Genomic DNA, 23407 nt, shown 5'->3' with positions numbered 1-23407 from the left:
CACGACCGAACATGCAGGGCCGGCTCACATATTTATAATTCTCTTGTTCCAATGTGAAACCTTAATGTATATTAACTCTCCCTTCAGCCTGAGCTACATTCATCTTCACAGCTTGTGACTAGACTTGTGATAATACGGCCGCTTGGAACTTGGACTGCGAGGTGCCGATCCTTATTCGTACTGTTTCACACTCGGCTGCAAACCGCTGGAGGTCTCTGTCAGAGAGAGATCGGTTATGGTCTCTCCATAACCTATCTCTCCCCCTCCTACCTGTCTGAGCTCCTCCACTGGCACACTCCCTCCCGCACTCTCAGGTCTGCTGACACAAACCTCCTGTCCCCCCCTCCCCCTCCTGGAGGACCAACCATCGGTCCTGGGGGGGGGGGGGGGGGCAGGGCCTTCTCCATTGCCGCTCCCACCCTCTGGAACTCACTCCCAAAAACCATCAGAGACCTTCCTTCACTCTCCATCTTCAAGAAATCCCTAAAAGCTCTTCTCTTCCACATCTCCTACAACCACTAACAAACTGTTCATATGCTCCTTCTCTTACATTATTTCTTTGTTGTTTTGTTTTCACTGTTTTATTTTGTTGTTCATTTTTTTAAGCATCTTTGAGTACTCTGAAAAGTGCTTTAAAAGTCTAATGTGTCTCTGCACTTTGAAAAAATGCGTCATCTCAATCAAACCAGCCCCCCCCCCCCCCCGCTTTATTTACTCAAAAGGATGTCACTGTTGTCTTCTATTCCATGATGATGCTGCTGAAAAAGGGGGTTCCACCAGACTGGTGCTCATGGAAATCCCAGCATGCATGAGCCACTGGTGATTCACAATGAATGGGAAAGCAGGGGTGGAAATTTCCTCCAGATCAACTTTTTTAAGATTTTGGTTGACAGAAATGAATAACTCATGTTCCCTGAAAAAGGAATGAAGAAAATTTGTCATCTGTATCAGTTGTAAGCCTGTAAAAACTTCGACAAATGTCTGCCACGAGGTACCAATCTGATGAACCAATCAGACGCCTCCCTGTCTCCCTGAGTTTATACTGTGAGTTTACTTACCGCTGAATGAGACATGAGATGACGTAGTTTCTACACAATGCAAGAGATGAGCTGAGGTCCGCTTCTGGACCAACGGCGCTCGTGCATGTAAGTGAGGGGGCGTGGCTTTAGAGGGAGCACAGAGGGGAGGGGGTGCAGATGGAGCACTGAGGGAATGCTACTTTCAAAATCATGCTAATGTTGGAAAAATAGCCAACCCTGACTTTAAGCGTCAGTTTGGGTCTGAAGTGTTTGGTGCAGATCCACTAAAAGCAAACTGTGTTCGTATTTGTGCAGCTTTCTTTGCACTTCCAAACAGTTTTGCACAAATATCTCCACATTTCCTCCTCTGCATCACATCCAATGTGACTTAGATTTGCATCACAGCGTTAAAAGTTCAGTCCCACATTTCTTACTCTGGACTTCAGCCGTTTCCAGAGACACAAAGACTGCCTACATGAGACGCCAGCTATATTCTAACAAGGTCGAATTTGATATTTTTCTTGTATTTTTACAGTGTAGGACAGACCCACGGTATCTGATTTTAATGAAACACACAGTCGGCCCCAAAATGTGTGTGTGTGTGTGTGTGTGTTTGAGTGTTTCCGCAGGCGTCCACCAGTGTAGCCGCGAGGAAACGGCAGCTGTCTGAACGCATCACCACACACCATATAAAACACACACAAACACGCACTAACACACACTAACACACACACATAGTTTTCAGATGTTCCTGGTTTAATGATGTTGAATAAATATTTTGACAGGTAAATCTGATCTTATCTTTTTCTCATCTTCTCATTGAAAACGTTTTATTCCTTTTCAATCCCTCCTTTTGTTTGAGATCTATTCTTTTATTTTCTCTCTGTTTGTGTTCTGTTTCTTTGAAAGTCTTTGCATATGGAATAATTCACCCAAACATCTTCCCCTCTCTCCTCACTGGCTGCTGTAGCTTCACCTTCTTCCTCTGCACGCCGTAAGGTATTCTGGCCAAAAAGTCTGACTCCATCATTACATTATCCTCAGTTCCTCTGCTTACTTACTGCCTTGTTCTTCCAACGTGTGTTCTCACCAGCAGATCTCTGATGTGATGTTTTGATTCCTGAGACGACTCTTTGTGAGCACGGACAGAAAAACTGTGTGAGTACAAGTTGTAGTGCGAAAGGACGTTTTGCTGGTTCATGAGCGGGGAGCTTTTCATGTAGTTAACACTTTGGGGGGGTGAAACAGAAGGGGGCATATTGCCAATTGTCCTCTTGTCCTGTTGATGTTTTTAATCTGAACACAGTTTCTATCTTAACAAGTTGAAACATAGAAGTCTTTCCAACTTCACTATATGAGTAGATCAAGGTGTTAATGTTACATTAAGAAGGCGCTTTGAGGAAACTTCTTCAGTTGAAAAAGACATATTTCTCCATTAGTTTAGTCAACTCAAAAGTTTGCAGCTGCTTGCTTTACTTCCTTTAAGTTATCTCAACCTTTCCATTTTAGAGTTTACCTACTGCAGCAGAGTCAGACATCAATCGATTCTCCTTCGATGGTTGTGTACTGGGACAAGGACAGTAGTCAAATTAAACGGCCTAATCGAGCGCTAACCTTAGCTCGACTTGACTGTTCTTGTAAACGTGCTGACTGAGTTAACAGTAGTGGCAGCTAAAGTTGTAGTACTGAAATCGGTCTTGGTCTGGAGATCACTTTTTCAAAGTGTCTCGAAATCGCAAGCAGTTTTACTGGGTCTTGTCTCGGTCTCAGACTGGGCGGACTCCAGATTCTAAATCCAGATCGAGCCACTGAGAGGCTGTTTTTCAACGTCATCACTGTGATTAGAAGGAAAACGCCTCTTTCTAAAATAACAAATAACTTTAATTCATTCATAATTTGACTGTCACCTCTGGTTACGGCAGCAATTTTCCTGGTGTTGTGGTCTAAGTGAGTGACACAAGATGACGATTTTTCACTGATATTTATGGTCTTGGTCTCATCCTGCCTTGGTCTTGGTCTTGGTCTTGACTCGGTCTCGATCCCTAAATGTCTTGGTCTTGTCTCGGTCTTGGAGCACTCTGGTCTCGGGTATGTCTTGGTCTCAGTGAGGGTGATCTTGACTACAACACTAACAGAAGCTATATGCAATAAGGGGAACCCATAAATTGGTTGTGGGGTTCATCCAGACAATCTGACCTTTTTCACACATTTTTATCACACCTTAAGCTTCGTCCACCTCTTCGATACAGTTTATGATTTCCACACATATCAGTAAAATGCCTCAGGTGAGCACACAGACTTTATCACCTGTCAGGTTTTAGAGTGGTAGACTTTGACTTGTAATGGAGTATTTAGACATCATATCACTACTAATAAGTAGGATGATAAGTGTAGTCGATGGGAGTAAAACCAGCAGAGGACTGCAGGTGAGTTCACTTCAGGGTCGCAGCTCTAATTGTGAAGTCAGTTTGTATCTCATTAATATTTCACTGAGCCCTCTGGGACTGCGTGTGTGTGTGCTCGCCTCAAGCTGAAGTCTTCCTCTGCTAACTGAACTCTTCCTCACACACACAGACACACTCTGAGTTTTAGAAGCAGACTGTCTGATGTTCGCCAGAGCCCCGAGGTCAGAGCTAAAACGAGACCGGACCTCAGAACGGTTTAATACGCTCTGACATCCCGGCAGCCAAATCCGCTCCTAAGACTGAAGAACGAGCTGCTGTTTTTATTTAGAAAGAAGAAGAAAGAAAAAAACGAACCCCACGCCCGCGGGATGTGATGCGTGTGGACGGAGCGAGGATGAGGAGGAGGAGAAGGGTCGTGGTTAGCGGTGACCTCCTGACCTGTTGTCAGAGCGTGAGGCCGGGACACTCAGGGTCAGATCTTCTTCTTCTTCTTCAGGAGAAAACAAACCACGCTGCAAAAATTATCCTTCTGAACATCATCTCAGATTAAGAAAAGTTATTCTCCCAGATGTTGGATCCTTGCTGCAGAGGTTTTTGCTGAAGAACTGAATATTTGACTTTTCCTTAAGAAACCTCCATATTTCAATCGCTTTAAGTAAAGTGTACAACATTTTTACAAAAGTTTTTAGTACCAGTGAAGTGTTGCTGCATGGTTTATATTAATGCAAGAAAAAAAAAAAGGATGGAGCTGTATTGTTACTGTTTATGCAAATTAACTAAAACATTTTTCAACCTCCAACGTTGAAAAAAAACTGCAGTTCCTTGAGTGTCCACTTGAGGCTGTCTCCAAAAGCCCAGGATGTCACATACACACCCATATTAAAATTCCAGTTTTGACAGCAGAAATTAACATTCACAGACTGGTACAAAAAAATCCCATTTTGGTCTAAATAGTTCATGTCTTAATCGGATCACACGGTTAATCGGTCTTTTTTTTATAACTCATCCATTTAGATTTTTTGAGAGTTACTTATACTAAGGGGCGGGGCTGATAAGACCTGCAAGCAGGAACGTTGTAGCTGATTTTCCGGAGGCTTAAGGCTCGCCTCAGCTCCATCTCTTTGTCAACAGCTTCTTGAAATTAGATACAATGCCTTCTTTTCAGAAAAAAAAGGACAAGTAGTTTTTACTTGTTGCGTTTGCAGATTTACTGCAAGGCCTTCTTTTGAATCTCATCCCACACTCAGATCCCGTACCTTCAGACCTTAACCCCTCCACCCTTACCATCATGTCTTCATCCCCTCCATCCATCAACCCCCATATTCTTCCCATCATCCAGCCGCACTCATCATTTAAATCTCTGCCATGCATATCGCATATTATTCTAAATCTCTGTCTTTCTTCTAGTGGCTCTGTTAGTGAAAAGAGAAACAGCTTCAGGATCTGGAGTTGAACCTGCAACCAGTGCGTCAAGGACCACATCCTGGTACACAGACAGGACCTCACCTCAACTGTAGAGCCTTTAATTCATCACCTCAGAGGGTCACTGAGGCCGTGATTCAATGCTTCCTTCACGTTACAGCATAGGTAAGGTAAACGAGTTTGTAGCTCGTTATGTCTCCGATCGTTAAAGCGTGCTTTCCTTCTGTAACCTCTCACAGCCACATCGACCAATCAGGAGATGAGCAAGAAAAAAAAACTGTGTGAGAGAGAGAGAGTCACATTCTCACTTTACTGACATTTAAATCAGGTACATCACACACACACACACACACACAAACACACACACACACACAGAGTACTTGGCGGTTCATGATGACTCAGCGTGTCTGTGGGCGGAGCATCTGAGTCACCCTCAAACAACTACAGAGCCAATAATACATTCCTCTATCCATCCATCCATCCATCATTGTACACCTCCATCATCCCTCCGTCAGGTCAAAGAACACAGATTATTAAAATGATCTTATTTGATCTTCACTCGGGGGGTTTTATCATCAAATCTAACAACTTTATTGTTGTTGTTTTTAATTAGAAAGTTGTTTTATGTCAGGAAACATGTAAACAAACGAGCTCTGAACGCAGCGTTGTACATGTGTGATGCACTTTTATTCACATAAAACAACTTTTTCTTTGCTTTAGTTATTCTCTCAGAATCATAAAACGCTTTGTTGGCCAAGCATGTTCACACTTTGAAGGAATTTGACTCTGTTTGTAAACGTACTTGAGGTTATTTTTATTAGCACATCGTTCTCGTGTGTTCAAACAAAACATAAAAATGTGTTTTAAAGACGTTAAAGTCCCTCTGATTGGCTGATAAATCATTGCCTCAGTGTTTGAATGTTCACACACGTGTTGTTCAGTCTCCTGTCAAGCTCGTCTTTTTCTATTCCTACCTCTGTTTTTGTTTCTAGTCAGCCATCACCATGGCAGCATCCAACCCAAAACACCAAACAAAGACACAGCTGAAAACTTTCACTGGGCGTGTGTGTGCGCGCTTTGTGTGGTGTGTGGTTGTGTGTGCGGTTATGTAACGGACAGTAACTCAACAACAATAACATCCACAGAGAGAGCGAGAGAAGGAGAGAGAGAGAGAAGGAGAGAAGATGAGCTGACCAATCACAGTGCTCAGCTTCACACCTGAGGCCTGAAAAGGTAAACAGGATTTGGGGGTTGAAGAGATGAGTTTAGGTTCATCGTTTGGGTCTCAGTGTTTCAATGGGGAGCACACTTCTTACCAGGTGAAATCGCCATGGTAACAGCTCACCTAACCTGCTGCAGAGCATGTCTAAAACACACCTACTGTAAGTACAGCCGATTCATTTGAAGGTTGTAAACATAGTTTGTATAAAGCATGGACGTAGTCGCAGTGACATCACACATTGGATTCTGAAATGGCGTTTTGAAACCAGACGCTCGGGGTCACCATCTTGGAAATGCGTTCGATGCCTTACTTTGGAGCAATCTAACAAAAAATTAGGTGGAGATGAGGGCGGGTCTAAAGCCTCGAGGCAAACAGCTACAACACCCCCACCTGTCAGTCAACGTAGCCACACCCCTAATTATGCATACATTTCAACTTTAATATAATAAAATCATTCACCATACAGTTTTGACCAATAAAGATATGAGCTATAGATACAATACCATCTTTAACCCGGCTTTAATCTTGTTACTTTCTGCTGTCAAAATGGACATTTTTAATTTGGGACCTTGTGGGGGATCCTTAGCTTTTGCAGGCTGCCTCAAGTGGACACTCAAGGAACTGCAGTTTTTGTTTCCCCCACTTCCCCACTTCTAACACGGGAGGTTGCAGCTTGGCATTTAATTCATGTAGCCTAACTGGGTTTGAAGCTGCAGGTGTGTTGGAGTTGATTAGTGTGATTTATTACAAAGTTTAACTGTCTGTTAAGTTATCGCTCCAATGCGGCCAGCAGTGTGTTTCACGCCTTCCAGCCAATGGTTCCTTTTCAACGTGCTGCTTTGTTTACCGTCCAATCTGCAACCAGAGAAGCAGCTGTGTGTTAAAGCAACAATACGTGACGTTTCCACCTTAAAGTAGTTGTTTCTAAGCTCGATTTAATAGCACACTTTGTTTACTGCACTGTGTTACTTTCGATTATTCTAAGTTCATATAAGACTGAATACTAACTTTTGGACAGAGATAGATATGAGTAAATCCTCTGCCTTCCTGTCTTTCCTTTACCTAGTCTGGACTACTTCCTGTGTGGGCGGGGCCTCTGAATCCAGGATCAGAGTCTGTGTCTGATCTGTGTCCCTGGAGGTTTGGGAGCCATCAGATCCTGCGGTCGCTCTGACAGCTCGGGACATGACACTATGAGTGTAGACAGAGGAGGTGAAGCAGAGTCTGCTGTCACTCAGCTGCTGTCACACTACCACATCTCCTCTTTCCATCAGATTCTCCCTGACGTCCACCATGTTGGATCGTTTGCCCCCCCCCCCCCCCCCCCCCCGGAGACCAGCTCACGTCAGGACACCCACCGTCACCTCGCTGTGACATGGAGGAGCAGTGTGACAGCTCAGGGCGTCACACGGCCTCTGCGGAGCCTCAGGTGAGTCTCATGAATATTTAATGAGGCAGAAAGAAGACGTGAAGACGCCTGACTAGACTGCATCACTTTCCCCTCCAGGTGGGGGGGCTCAGAGCTGGTGAGTTATGGTGGTCTGACCCGAGGTCAGCATCAGTGCAGGAGGCTGAAATTAATCTTATTTACATTTCTTCATGCATATTTACTCAACATATTTCAGAACTGTTCATCTTCAGGTGGATTCGGATTTGACAGGACAGACAGTTTTAAAAGTAGGAGGAGTTAGTCAGCCTCATGGTCATCAGTTTGGCTCTTTATGTTTCATATTCGTGCCATTCTTTACGGCTTCGATCTCAATCTCCACCCTGAATCCTGAGCACTGAACCCTCACACACTTTAGAGGACAATAATTGGCAACAGCCAGCCTCAGTTTGTAAGAAAGGCTTCTGGTTTGCACCATACGGGTCCATTATGTTGGACCCATCCATTCCCCATGTTCACTGTCTGCATGGTGCCCATTTTGGATCATTTTCTTCTGTGTTCATGCTCAGTATCACAGGCCAGATTTTAGTGGTCATAATTTGCATCCTTTAAACTAAATGAAAAAGATCTTTTCTTATGACAGTTGTGCATGTGTCATAAAAAAAAAATTCTACAACGTTGAAGTATTTTATTAATTTGATTTACACAAAGTGTCATGAAGCAGCTGCAGCGGACATTGGGCTGAAGATTTTCTGAGCCGAAAAACACGAGAAACTACAAACAACAGGCGCTGACGTTCACTGTCAACACTCGTTTAATCACAAAACGTCTTTATTTTTAACAAACACAATCATCACAGAGCAGAGACGGAGAAACAACAAGACGGGGAACACACACTAACACTGCTCTCTGTGTGTGTGTGTGTGTGTGTGTGTGTGTGTGTGTGTGTGTGTGTGTGTGTGTGTGTGTGTGTGTGTGTGTGTGTGTGTGTGTGTGTGTGTGTGTGTGTGTGTGTGTGTGTGTGTGTGTGTGTCGAGGTGTGGGTGGAGGGGGTATTAGTCACCAGAAATGGCACAGAGCCTCTCTCTCTCTCTCTCTCTCTCTCTCTCTCTCTCTCGCAGTAAGTGGGTCACTCCATCTGGAGCAGAATATGGAAAAACAGCAACACAACGTTTTTCTACCAAACGCTTCGACATTAAAAAAAAGAACTCTCTCTGAAGTCAAGAGGAGGAAAAAACAAGTAAAACAGGAGCTGACCAGCGGAGAGCATCACTTGTTAATCTTTGAATCAGCGTTAAATCAGCGTTTAATCAGCGTTTAATCAGCCTGATTACCAACAGAGAACATGATTTTATCCTGAATATGTCCTCCATGCCGCTCTCCTCTAATTAAAGGAGATTTTAAACTGTCGACAGATTTTATCCCAAGAAAAGATTTGAAGGGTTTATTCATGAAAACTTTACGTATCAGAAGATTTTTTATCAGGTTTGGAGAATTGTTCAGAATTATAATTGATTGAAAGTCTGAACGAGTTGGGCTTTTGAAGATAATAATAATAATGATGGAGCACAAGGAGGCTAGTGGTTATGTCAGGCGCCACATATACAGAGGCTGTAGTCAGCATTGCAGCGGCCGTGGGTTCAAATCCGACCTTGGCCCTTTCCTGCATGTCCTCCCCCCCAACTCTCTTCTCCCAACGTTTCCTGTCTCTCTTCAGCTGTCCAATCAGAAGAAGTGACATCGACGATCACCCCGCTGTTCCAAAAGCTGAACTATTGTCCTCAAGTGTGTGGTGTCAAAACGATTATTTGACTTCTTCATCTCAAATCGTAAATATCTACCAATTCAGATCAGGCTGCCTCACATGGAATAACCGCAACAACCAATGAGAGCGAGCTGACCGGATGTTGTGTGTTCTTTTACAGCAAACATACATGACTATGAAGACGATCGTCATCCATATTTGTTTTCTTCTAAAGTCGGATCCAGGGCGGCAGGGCGGACTATACAGAAATTGGGGTTTAGCTATCAAAAAACAGCATTTAACCAAATGCTGAACGAGACATATTCAGGTTAATTTGGTAGCGAAAAAAGGACAAACTTACAAAATAATCATTATGCTGTATTGAAGAAGATTGAGATCATTAACTCGTTTGTAAAATGTTTACTGAAGGAATAAATCCCCTGAGCAGTGGGAACATTTCCTCATAGAATTTTATGCAATCAGACATCTCTGTGCAACCAATGGAGAGGCGATGAGGAAGGATGCCGGCTCTCTCTTTTACTATGTTTACTTCTTATGTAGTCTTTGAGTTTACGATGGTTTTCAGTGGGTTTAACTCTTTAATCTCAGATTATGAAATTCAGCAGAAAAACTGCAGAGTATAAAAAAGGATTTCTCAGAATCAGGAGGCTGGACTCTGTGCTCCCTCTGTGTCGTCTGATTGAAGGTTGCACTGAGCTCTTGTAAGGCTCCTGAGGTTTTCATGGACTCACCTACAGTGTGTGTTAGACTGATAACAGAGTCACAGATCTATTATTGAAGGATTTCCATAAAAACTGTCATCAGCTCGGGTGAATCAGTTCAGCTCTGTCCTCAACAACAACAGGCAGAAACTTTCACATGTTTGTCTCTGTGACGTCCAACTTCATCTCTAAATCTCAGTTATTAGGGAGATTTTCACCTCAATTGTGAGTTAATTTAAACCCTGAATCTGTAGAAAAAAGGATATCAGTAATTTAATTATGCACTGGTTTATAAAAGTTGCGTCTCATTTTAGGGTTAGGGTTAGGGTTAGGGTTAGGGTTTTACAGATTCTACTCAAAGATAAATCATTTCTCCGGAGGAGAATATTTGACCTTTAAGGCTCTGATGGCTTACCATCAAAAACTGGATGTAAAACAATCAATTCAAAGGATTAAAAATGAATAACCATATTTGGTGTAAATGTGAGCATTAATAATATATGATTACGGGTGGACAGAATCTGTGCTGAAATGACTCTTGGTGCTAGTTTTAAAGAGCTGCTGGGCTCCTGCTGCTGTGATTCACGGAGAGAGAAACCACTCCATCCTGCTGACTCATCGATGAGTTAAACAAAGAAAAACCCTCCGAGAGTAAAAACTGATCAAACACAAAGTATAAGCCAAGAGTCTGTGCACAACCTTATTCACATCCTTCACTCTGCATTGGCTCCGAGGCTGTTGATTGATTGATTGATTGATTGATTGATTGATTGATTGATTGATTGATTGATTGATTGTTTGATTTATTGTGCATGATCGTTTTGTAATAAATCAGATGCCTTGGATTACATGAACAATATAGAAATAGTATTTAAATTAGTGTTGTAGTCAAGACCACATTAACCGAGACCAAGACAACCCGAGACCAGAGTGCTCAGAGACCAAGACCATAAACATCATTGAAAAATCATCATCTTGTGTGCAGCGGGCGTGTCGCTCACTTAAAGCGTTAAAATTAAATGGCTGATGTTTTGCCCAACTGTGGTAATATTTTCTCTTCTTTGCCGCTACGTCCACGTCCGTCATATTTGAATCACATCTAAAAGCTGAATTGTATCCACTCCTAAACTCACCTGTGCGCTGTCATTGGCTGGAGAGAAACACACCAGCTCCCCGCCAAGAAACGTCCCGAGTCAACCAGAACAAACCAGAACATCTAAATCCAGTCAGAGTACAGGGTCTTCATTACGAGGAAGCTTAAACATGTCTCACCGAGTCCTATATAATTTAAATATTCTTGCAGTTTTAATGCTGAGTGTACAGGCTGAGTGATAAATGTTCAATACTTTGTCACTGGAGCTTTAATTTGACAAACAGGAAACGAGTAGCAGGTGAAGATTTCAATCATTTTATATTTACACAAACGTCTCAAACAGCAGAACCATGAGCAGAACAGAGAGAAAGAAATTAACACACAGTTTAAAAAAACAAAAAGATACATTTTCTTCATAATAAATAAAGACATGAAGTGTTTGATCAAACCACAAATATGTTTCATTTCAGGGCATTAAGAACATTTTGTTTGTTACATTTTTACAAAAATAGACTCAGAGACGTGAGTTTAAAAAAAGATAAATATTTGTTCACTGATCCCAGATAGTTTATTTTACTTTCTCTCTCAGTTGAGGAGTTAAAAACCTTTTAATTAACTCATTAATGATATCAGCTGGAGTATTCATATGATTTTTAGGGTGCTTCTTATTTTAGGTTAAATAGGTTTTTATCAACTTTGGATGAGGTGGAATGAACCCAGAATTATATTTTGTTTACATCAAAAATGTGTCTCGTTCAGATTTCCGTAGCTCTAAATAAGTTGGTGCAGGAAGTTAAAAACATCTAACTGGATCAAATCTTGAAATCTGACTGTAAGAAAGAAAGAAAAATGTTACAAAATCAGATAAACTCCAGTGATCCAGTTTTTATTTTGCTAAAACCTGCAGTTTGGGTTGTTTTAAACTTTTAAGGAGGATTGTGATGATTCTCACAGGTCTGGTGAAGTTGTTAGTCTCATAAACGGTTATGTACCTTCTGCTCCGACATGTAGCTACAGATCATTGTAACCCTAACCCATCTGAAGGAATCTGATGGTTGTTATGACAACTGATAACAGTCTGTTAAGAAGTCTGATAACATCTCATCAGGTTTCCCCTCGCTTAAAAAAAACAGAAAACTCCAACTTCATTCTCAACTTTCTGTTAAAGGTCACATATTCTGTAAAATCCACTTCACCATGTTTCTCTAACTCCAATATGTGTCTCTACTCTGTCTACAAACCCCCTAATGATGAGAAAAGACCATCCTGCTCCACTTTTCAGAAAATGTGTGCTCAAACAGGCCGTTTGGAGATTTTCCCTTCATGACATCACAAAGGGCAGTAACTCCTCCCCCAGGTGGGTGACACTCCCACAGCTAGGTGTTTGTTCTGCCCTCTGAGTCTGCCTTCTCACCGCAAACAATAGGACATGGAGCGAGAAAGCACTGACCCACCATAGCCCTTCCAGAGAGGGGGCGTGGTCAGACACAGCTCATTTACATATTTAAAGGTACAGACACAGAAACAGCCTGTTCTGAGCAGGGCTGAAATAGAAGGGTTTATAGACATGATCAAATACAGGATCAGAGTGGATTTAGAACAAGAAACTTCACAGACATGTTTTGAGGAGCTCTGAGACTTATTTAAACTGGTTGAAGACGAGGAGGATATGTGACCTTTAAACCTCTGATGTATTGTTTTCAAAGTTGTGAACTTTTTAACAAAGACAATACGTGACAGTTTTATGTTTCTGTCTGAAAGCTGCATTTTTCTGCAACATGACACAGCACATTAAATGTATTTTCTGTTAAAGGAATTTGCCGTTTCACTGAGATATTAAAAATCTAACCTGTCGTAGTTTGTACATTTAAAAAGAAATCTAAAATGCATTGCATAAACAGTTTGATGTCAGTAAGAAAATTAAAGTTTTGATTAATAATGCACACTAAAATGTTACAAAGTATTTTCATTACACCGCTGCAGTTTATCAGCCTGCTCTCTGATTGACTTACAGGTGTTTGCAAATAATATGTTATTGAACATTGTAGCTTCTTCACCTCTGTAATGACCTCAGGATCTCTACTCACTTCTCTCAGACATCAGGCACCCTCTCGAGTACCTCTACTGCTTTCAAAAACCTCCTGGAGGACCCAAGGACCAAATTCAAAGACCTCAGAAACCAACTCAAGAACTCGAGGTACACTCAGTGACACATTGACACCCAATCCTGGATCCAAGGGAACTCCTGGAACAGATCCACAACCTCCTATAAAGGAGCTCAGAACCTCATTTTCCAAAGCAGGAATATCATTTAAAATAATGTTTAATATGTTGAAAACAATCCAGAGTGCAGTTTGTTCCATTACAGCACAGCAAGGAGTGAGTCATCCTTAATAAACATTTGAGGTATTACAATCGAAACTTAAATTAAATCCCACTTTTCCCATGCTGGCTGTGTTATAGTGTTTTATCTAAGTGTGTTTTTACACCATAAAAACATATTTCTCTGAATGCAGTTATAGCAACAATAAAGCTCTGCGTCTGAATATTTTTCAGGAATTTTTAGAAACACACACAGAGAAAAAATGCTGGTCAAAATCAACAATCTTAGAAATTCAACTAAGTTTTTATTGTTCTTATTGATAAAGCAACAATATGCAACTTGTCCACCTTGAAATATTCGTTTAAAAGTCGATCTAACAGTACAATAACTTTTAACAGATAGGACGGCGTCTCTCTCATGTCCACAGAGTGCCCGTCCATCGTCTGTTTTCAGCACGATGTAACTTTGGCAGCATGCTGCGAGAAGTGCGTACAGCTCAACGGCACTAGTTCACATACAGCAGCCTTCAGTTTTAAAAAGAAGCCAGTCATCCCTCTCTGTTCTGTTTGTTACAAAAAAGAGAGAGTGAGCAAGCAAGAAGTCGGACTAGAGTAAATATCGGACAGGCTTTTACACGTTAGCGAGAGCTTTGCTCGCCATGATTGGCAACTTCCTGTTTGGTGCTGGAGAGACTGCTCCTATTGGTTGTTGACAATGGTCACATCATTGAACAACACAATTTGTAGACTGAAGACCGGCGATGATTCATTTTATCGTAACACCAAGACGAGAAAAAGACCGCCTTAAAACAGCTCAGATCGAGTTTTATGACCACCTTACACCTACGGGCTGCAGACGCAAGCAGAGTCATATCAGCAGAAAATCCAGAACTATTACCGTACCTTGTCAGCCGACTTGAGTCTTTGGCTTCTCACAACGTCTACGCCGGCTTCGTCCGAGACACGTTCTGTTTGTCAACTAATGCACGTTGGTGCAGTTTCCCTCAGAGACCTTCTGTGGGCGCCAAAGCGTACCAACCTGAATTCCGACATATTGTTGCTTTAGTTTTATTATTAACAATAGAAGGTCATATAATGCCATAGAGGAGTAAACTAGTTATTAACCATTTTTTCTCTTGAGCTTCAGAATCGTGCTCCATATGAACCTCCAAAAATTAAAAACCGATAAAAAAATTATTTCACTGAGTAGAAACAGAAAGACGTCCTTTTAACATGACAGTTATTAAAATAGTAAATGTTACTAAATCATCATATCTTATATGCATCATATTTTTATATAAACACTTTGACACTCTGACATTTTTTCTTCATTTTGTTCAAAAATAAAAACTCCTGCAGCTCGTAAAAGAAACAAGTCAATTAGAAATCAACGATGAGGGTGGATCACTCTCCACATATTAAGAATTTATTGCTCTACTTCAAAATAATATGTGATTATCAAACTGAATCTTGAAAGAAAAAATGGAATCATGCAGACGTATCCTGATGGTATCCAACATCCACAAAGGTCCATCTGGAAGTCACAAACAATGGTGCAACTTTAAACTCTTATTCTTGTTAATTTTTGTCTTTAAAGGGTTTTTAGCGTCCAGCGGCAACAAAGAGAAAAACACAGACGCATCTTTCAGATTTTAAACCGACCACCTCCGAGTCTCACTAGAGAGACGACAGTAATCAGAGGACAGAGTTTGAGTGAGGCGTTCATTGGATTTGGAAAACGAGGTACAACTTTCTTTTTGAAAACACGTTGTGTAAATTATGACGAGGAAATTCAAATTCCTCTTAAAGTTATGTGATCACTCGACACTGATGTATAAATAACTCCTGAAGTCATTCATGAGATTTTTTTTTCTTGACTTCTTTGAACTACACATCGTAAACGATAAACTTGAAACTGTATAAATGTTCATTTCCTTTATTCAAACCATGTTCTTTTACTTTCAAAGTAAATCCACTTTATATTCCTCTGTTTCCTGAACAGTTTATCCAGTGCGATGACACAGCTGTGTTTCAAACTGTACAGAATGCCATGTTGAACACCTGGCGATATAACACCTGTCATATGAATGTGTCGACACCGTTCAAACTCAAACTCCAGTTCAGGTGTCAAACTCTGGATTCTGTCTGTTTTATAAACTTTATCATCAAAATTCAAATTTGTCCAAAATTGAATTTTGCCCACATTAGGGATTAATCCGTCCCTCTTTCATGTTAGCCCCACCCACTCCAGCTGCGTTATTGACAGTGGTTTACGGGGCAACGTAAATCCCATCATCCATCTGTCCTGTTCAGGCATCACACACACCTTCTTTACTGAGTGCAACAAAACGGCAAAATCTGAAAGTGACATCTCGATATTTTCGCGTCCTCATCTTCTTGGTTTCCGCCTCCTCAGCAGCTGGAGTCCTCGCTGCCTGTACCTCCCCTTCCTCCTCCTCCAGTCTTGGCGGCGGCGGTCGACCCGACAGTGATCTGGCAGCCGTTGGTGACATGGCTCATGACCTTCTGTTTCAGCTGAGCTACCTGCTCCCGCAGCATGGCGGCGGTGGAAGCCAGGTCCGAGTTCTGATTCTTCAGGACCTTCACTTTGTCCTCCAGCCGCGAGATCCGCTCCAGCTTGCGCTTGCGGCACTTGGACGCCGCAATGCGGTTGCGTAGCTTCTTGCGTTCCGCTTTGATTCGCTCCTGTGTCTCCAGGTCAATCGGGGAAAGAGAGGGCGGGGATGTCGGGTCGCCCGGTGGGTGAGGCACCTCGGGGACGGTCTGAGGAGCGTCCAGTCCTCGAGCGTGTGGCTGAGGGGCTCCGCCGCTGCCGTGGCCTGAGCCGCTCCCGTACCCCATCTGTGCCCCAGGGTACGCCATCTGCCCGGGGTTGTAGCTGCCGAGGTTGGTGTAGACGGGCATGTCTCCGCCGGACATCAGGTTCCTCTGGTATGACGCCTGCAGGGAGACGGTGGAGGACGGGGGCGGAGACATGGGGCTTCCTCCAACCAGCTGGTTCTGCTTGTGAAGGTCGGCGAGTGCTTTGACGAAGCCATCGGCGAAGCCCTCCTGCTCGTTTGTGGCATGGTTGCGGTAGAGGAAAGGGTTGCCGCCGTTGGACATGGGGCTTGTGGTGACGAGACCCTGATTGGACTGGATGATCAGGTGCTCCAGGTCGGGGGACGACAGCTTCAGCAGGTTCATGTCGGCCGAGGACGCCGCAGAACCCATCAGGGAACTGTTCCCGCCAAGCCCCAAGTTGTTGTGGTGTCCGCCTCTCCCGCCTGACGAACTCCCGCCGCCGCCTGAGAAGTGTTGACCCCCCATCGACATGGCCTTCTTACTCATCAGCATCTTGTTTCCATGGTAGCGCTCGTATTCTGCGATGTGGCCGAAACCGGGCACGGCGTGCGAGTCGTCATGGTAGAAAGGAGTCTCCATCTTGGCCGTCATTGACAGAGAGGCGTCTCAGAGAAGAGCTTCATAATCGGATTAACCTTAATATCAGAGGGGATAAAAAAACGTTCCACTGACGTCGGCGGCTGCAGGATGAAGGCAGGACGAAGACGAAGAAGAGAAGTGGAGTGCCTGCAGGGAGAGAACAGATATCTGTGAGATGAAGAGGAGGATGAAGAGGAATTAAAGAGTACTAAAGGGTAAACTTGGAGGTGGTGCAACTGATACTACTGCTCTCTAAATGTGTGTGTGTGTCTCTGTATATGTTGTGTGTGTTTTACAGTGGGAGGTGAGACTGAAGACAAATATCAAGCTGGATAATAAATCTCCAGTGTTTAATGCTTTCTCTTCTTCTGAATCTAAGAATAAATCATAAACTGTGAGATGCAGAGAGACGTTGAATATCATCAGGAGTAGGAAACATTGGGACAAGGCTCGATTTTTGCTTTAAAGTTATTAATTTCAAGATTCAGTTCGATAATGAAATATTTTCTTGAAGTAGCTTGGTGATTTGACAAAGTCGACGGCTCCATTTACAGCATACACCAGACAAATACTCAGAGGTCTTCAGAGCACTCTGATCTGGGAAGAAGAAAGAGTCCTTCACCCTTCACCCGGTATCTCAGGTTTGATTGTAATATTTCAAATTCACTGTGCAGAGTGTGGACAGGATTGGAGACCTGTTATGCTGTTAGGCCACGTGTCCACCAAGCAGATTTTTTTTCTGAGCGCCAGCGTCTTTTTAAAATTGTTTTCAATGAGTAGAGAGCGTTTGGAGTGGCAGCAGACGGCTGCCTGGAGAAAAATCTCAACTCAAATCTTAAAACCATCGCTTCAGGAGTGAACTTTGCGGCCTCAGGATGCTAAAGCATTAACGTCTTAACACTATTCATGGATTTTAAAATTCCAGGTTTTGATTTTAATGAAGTATATTATAGAGTCAACCTCTGAGGGCTATTTTTAAAACCTGGAGAACATCACTTAAGACAAGAACAACGACATACTTTATCGATCCCTGAGGGGAGATTCTATTTTTACATCTTGTTTTTCAAACATGCAACAGACACAGAGGCCAGAATCACACACGTGCACCAACAGAAACCTCTGGACATGCACTGATGGAGAGATGTCAGCGAATGGCTGCACACTAAAGAGCGCCCGAGCAGCTTTGTGGCCCGGTGCCTCCTCACTGAAAGAAACATCTGCAGTGCTCAGTAAGTGAGCTGGCATCTCTCTAGCAACCAAACCCAATTTCATACCTCAGTCCAACCCTCCAGTTCACAGCTCAAGTCCCTACAGACTGGACTACTGCTGCCCCTAAAGGTTCTGACACACCAAGGAGATCGTCGGCCCCCGACTGTCTGTTTTAACATGTTGAAACGGCGTCGGTAGGCGTCTGCGCAGTTGGTTGAGAGGAATCACTCTGATTGGCTGTTCAGCTAAGTGAATCTGTGCTGACAATGCCAGCACCATTTTCTACTTTTTATCAGACATTATTCTCCATTAGTAAGCTACCTATAATACGAGTGGTGACCGACAGCGATGTGAAAACGGTCTTCTCGTATCATAACAACGGACTACCGCCCCCTGCTGGCATGGAGAGTTATTTCCTCTCACACATGAGCAGAACGTACGTGGTGGTTGGCCGTCGGCTGTAGTCTTTGCGGTGTGTTCAAGTGCAACTTTTTGGCCAAGACAAATGCAACGTGAGGCGTCTGCTTAGTGTTTCAGGGCCCTAATGGTTGAAGGCTTCCTGTGATCGTACAATGTTTGACATTACATCCTTTTGGCCACATTTTTCTTTGTAAACATCTTTTGGGACATTTTTTTTTTTTTTGTTCTTTGCTCAAGGAAATGTCAACATGTGGGCATGACGAGGTGAGTTCAAACCCACAACACAGTACGTTTGCATGCACAGTCACGTCGAGAAGCTTGATTCGGCTTTTCAATATGACTCTGACTCTGACCCGATGAGACAATTTTTTCAATTCAAGGCCCAGAAATCCTGGTGACGCACCTACAGTCACTTATCATTTGAAGTCCTAAAGATAGAACTACTGGGAACAATGTCCGATCCTTGAGGTCCTCTGGTGAAGCCAGGCATTATTCAGGATGGACTTTGTTTTCAGGGTTCACTTTTTAGGCGACTACCCGATTTCCTCCACAAACTAGAAGACTGAAAAGACTTTTTAAAAGACTAACATCTGTCAACAACTTGCTCTGAGGTTTTAATCACAGGCTCAGATGTTGCAAAGGCCTGGGATCTTTCAGGGTCACTAGCTACAATACCACAACTAGATCATTTCCCATCATGCACCTGGTGGAAATTTACAACTACAACTGAAAAAGGAGGAGAAACTGAGTTATGTAACAGTTATAGAGTGAGCAAGAGTGCCTCTCTGACGTTTTCTCCCCTTTGTGCTAAGATAGTGTAGAAGGAAAATAAGGTGGACACAAAATGCTCTGGTGAGTATGCTATAGCTAGCTAGAGCTTGTTAGCTTCAGTCCAGGAGAACCACACGTTCCTTCGCCTTGCCCCATGATTGGCAACTTCCTGTTTGGTGCTGGTGAGACCGCTCCTATTGGTTGTTGACAATGCTCACGTCATTGAACAACACAATTTGCAGACTGAAGACCTGCGATAATTTTATCGTTACACCCAAGACGAGAAAAAGACCGCCTTAAAACATCTCGGATCGAGTTTTAGGACCACCAAATGTGTCTGTGCCTTGAAATTGCATGAAAAGGTGTCAGGTGTAAATCCAGCATGAAGAACGAGAGCTGAACTGTAGAGACATCTGCAGCTGTAAAATCAGTTCTCTGCACTCGTATGCAGACGTCTGTTAAAAGAAATCCCTAAAAAGCTCTGTGATGTTTTTCTTTTTCTAGCTTCTGATGTGTTCAGCCTCCTTTGCTCTCCACACAGACAGTTAACCTGCACAGAGCCTAAGCCTGACAAAACATCAATGGCGGCCGATACAACTCAGACTACAAGCGGAAATCTGAAACCTTTCCAGCTCCAGAAATCATGTTCCTCGCCTACAGACTGTGCATCATTATGACCCAGAATGAGGTTGTTGTTTTTTTTACCACCTATCACTTGGCTTGAAGTTGCATTTTGAGGAAATCTCTTTGAGGCAAGGGAACATTTCCCCGGCCCAAACAGTTTGACTTTACATGCGTGTGTTGTTTTTTTGTAAGCTGGAGCAGAAAACGTTTAACTGTGAGAGTTAGAACACGATGTGTATCAGTCTGATCTTCTTATAATGCAACTTCATCCTCAGGAAGAACCTTCATACTTTCTTTTTTTTAAATGTAAGGGTGGAGAAACATTTCTCTGTGGTCAAACTGCACGTGTGGTGAAGCAAACGCAGCAGGTTGAAGTTAGTCTGATGATCACCAGCTGCAGTGAGTCAGTTCATCTGCTCTGTTAGCGTCAGTGAGACTAACAGGAACGAGCTCAACACACCAACTAATAAACCCTTTTATAGATGTATCATATTTAATCTTACAATATTAGGACATTATTTAAAGAAGTGATTCTCAGCAGGTAAAGCCTCAGGACCGACCACCAACTCCATCATGGAAAATCACGACCCCAACTTTCTGATATTTTTCTACTAATCTGTTTTATTAAATGAAGAATTGTGCAGATTTGACCTCAGATGGTTTAAAAAGTGACAGAACAAAGAACCAAAACATAAACAAACATGTTCAAGTAGCACCTCTTTACAGAAGAGGATTAAAGACAATCAGAGACATAAATAAGGAGAGGAGGACAATTGTTTTTTGCATTATGCACTTCAAGAAAAAAAGGCAAAATGTCGAGAGAAAAAAGGCAAAATGTCCAGAATAAAGTTGATTTACAATTTCAAGAATAAATTCTAAATGTCGAGAAAACTGTAGACATATTAGGAATAAAGTAAAATGTCAAAAATAAGGTTGAAATGTCGAGTTAAAATGTTGGGAGAAAAGTTGAAATGTCGATAATAAAGTTGAAATGCAATTTCAAGACTACATTCAAAATGTTGGGAGTAAAATTTAAATACATTTTTTTTAGAAAATTCATTTTTAGTCTCGAACAGTACAATGAAAAAAATCTTCCTCCTCTCATTATTTATGTTTCTGATTGTCCATAATCCTCTTCTGTTGTTCACAGACTTTTTGATTCTTTCCAGGCACTTATTCAAGTCCCACTGAAAATGACTCTGCGACCCACTTTGGGGTCCATTCCCACCAGTTGAGAACCCCTGATATAAAGTCAGTATAAACCAGCACTACTCATCAGTGCCCTCTGCTGGACAAACTATGTCCGTGTTTCTAAATGAACTCAAATAATGTGATGTATTCACAAAGTAAATGTGCATTAAAATAACATCAGCCAATATTTACTCTAGTTTTGAGGAACTGAAGCGACGTGTTTCCTTTTTTATCAGCTGATTTTTATTTCTTTACGACACATTAAATACATTTTTTTAATCTTTTGCATTCAGCTGAACATTTGCAGAGGGATTATGCATTAAAATAAACGATCTCTGATTAAAAATGAAGACGTGTTGTGAATAGACAGGCGGACAAAGTGTTACCTCCACCAGGTGATTCATTAAATCACAATAAAGGTGATTAAATATAATGTCATCTCTCAGTTCAATTTAAATCACGTAGGTTACGTTTTATTTCCAATAAAGCAGTGACTACGTCTTGAAGCTATAACAGTTTAATGTCTCTACTTTGGTATTTTTGAAGATGTTTAACCCGCATTTGAACACGTTAAAGTTTCCGGTGACGGTGCAGCCGTTAACTTCTCACCGGGAGAGGAACCGGACCTGATGGAGGTGAACGGAATAGTCCCGCGGAATCAAACAAGAACAACTCCAGAGTTTAACTGAGATATTACAGCAAAACAAAAAAAGACAGAAGGACGGATGTTAAATAAGAAACATGTGAATAATGTTTGATGTGAAAGGTTGATACTCACAGAGGAGGAGAAGAAGAAGAAGAAGATGAGGAGAGCCGCTGAACGATCCGAGAACAGAGAGAGTGAGTCAGAGAGAGAGAGAGCGAGAGAGAGAGAGAGAGAGCGAGGGAAAGAGAGAGAGAGAGAGAGAGAGAGAGAGAGAGAGAGAGCGAGGGAAAGAGAGAGAGAGAGAGAGAGAGAGAGAGAGAGAGGGACTAAACACACACGCGCGCACACACACACACGATTCCTCAGAAAGTGACTCACTCTGACGCTTTCTTTTCATTAGCTTATTAACACATATGAAGAAGTCATTTATTTACACAGTTTTAAAGTAATAATAGCATAATAATATTGTCTATGATTGACATCACTTTATTAAAATCTGACTGTTTTTAAAATAGCCTACACAAAATCAACGTTAAAGAGGGAAACATTAAAGGATGAAAACACTTTTTTCTCCACTGAAACTAAAAAAAACACGACTCGACGCCCTGAAAGTAAATCCTCTTCATCATAATGAGGGACTGTCCAAACATGTCGACACCTCTGCTTTCAGATGGAAAAGTACAACAACAAAACGTCTCCATCTTTTTTTATTAGTAGGCCTAAGTCTTTTTTTTTTTTTTTTAAATAACCATGGAAACCCCAAATATTGATGTGTATTCTTAACAAAGAAGCAGACACACTAGCCAGGTGTGGTGAGCTCTGACACAGACAGCTGCTAATTTGAGCTAACATCTCAGTAAAATGATATAAGACACAGCCCAGAGGTTAAAGGTCAGGGGCTGTTGTATGGCTGAGGTGACACCTAGCAGACAGCTAGCATCTCACACCTGTCATTTAAAGAGGCCACACACCCCTAATTATACATGACTTTAAGCCTTACAGGTGAGTTGTTTAAAAATGATGTTGTCATGAAGAGAGAAAAGTACAGAGCCCCTGAAGTTCCAAAAAGTTATTATCTTGTTTGTTCACAGATGCAGCTCACCTTGGAAATTTCAGAAAATGTTCTAACTTTTTGAACATGTGTGTAAACACCAAGTGAAGCTGTTTCCAGGATATTACAATTACATTTCTCCCCTCATATATTTGATCTTATTGAACCTCCTTTTAAGGTCAAATATTAGAAATAATCTAACCTCTCTTTTTGGTTTTATTTATTCTATTAGCTCTGTCTTCAAATCAGCCATTTTCAAAACTTAAAGGAGCAACAGGTCTCACACTGCTCACACAGGTCACCATGTGGTGGACACTGAAGCTTCAGTGTTTATCCAGCTCTGCATCGGTCTGTAAACCTTTCTGTGTTCTAACCTCTCTCCATTTTTCAAAAACATCTCCAATATTGATCCTAGTTTGAGCACGTTTCTGCTCGTGGAGCTTATTAGAAACATGCAGAGGCTTTTTAGGTCGGGTACAATCACTTCTATCTGAACCACTTCTCTTGCCCGCTTCCATCACTGCAACACCTGTTGACCTGATAACTGCTCTCATATCTGACAAACCGAGGGGTGTCCAAAACGGCCGTGTGGGGGTGCCTTAAAACCACCTACCTTCTCTGGTCCAAACAAATCCAGATCATTCAGGACCAGAATCTAAAGTTAGAAGGAGGACATACTGGCTGCTGCATTGTTGTCAGAGAAGCACTTCAACAT

At 42.2% G+C, this 23407-nt stretch overlaps 1 protein-coding gene across 1 annotated transcript; it reads right to left on the bottom strand.

The window, feature by feature from the left end:
* Positions 1 to 11313: 11313 nt before the first annotated feature.
* june (JunE proto-oncogene, AP-1 transcription factor subunit) lies at positions 11314 to 21834 on the bottom strand. The gene is made up of 2 exons (XM_061060629.1): positions 21774 to 21834; positions 11314 to 16927 (listed from the first exon to the last, which is right to left on the bottom strand). The coding sequence occupies exon 2, from the start codon at positions 16790 to 16792 to the stop codon at positions 15749 to 15751; it is 1044 nt and encodes a 347-aa protein (XP_060916612.1). The 5' UTR covers positions 16793 to 16927; positions 21774 to 21834; the 3' UTR covers positions 11314 to 15748.
* Between the last annotated feature and the right edge of the window lie 1573 nt (positions 21835 to 23407).

The sequence above is a fragment of the Labrus mixtus genome, chromosome 17, assembly GCF_963584025.1.
Source record: "Labrus mixtus chromosome 17, fLabMix1.1, whole genome shotgun sequence".
NCBI lineage: Eukaryota > Metazoa > Chordata > Actinopteri > Labriformes > Labridae > Labrus > Labrus mixtus.
Note: the sequence above shows the minus strand (reverse complement) of the source record. Positions and strands in the feature narration are given on the sequence as shown.

Coding starts and splice junctions, on each gene's coding strand:
- june (XM_061060629.1), bottom strand. CDS start 16,792: ATGACGGCCAAGATGGAGACTCCTTTCTACCATGACGACTCGCACGCC.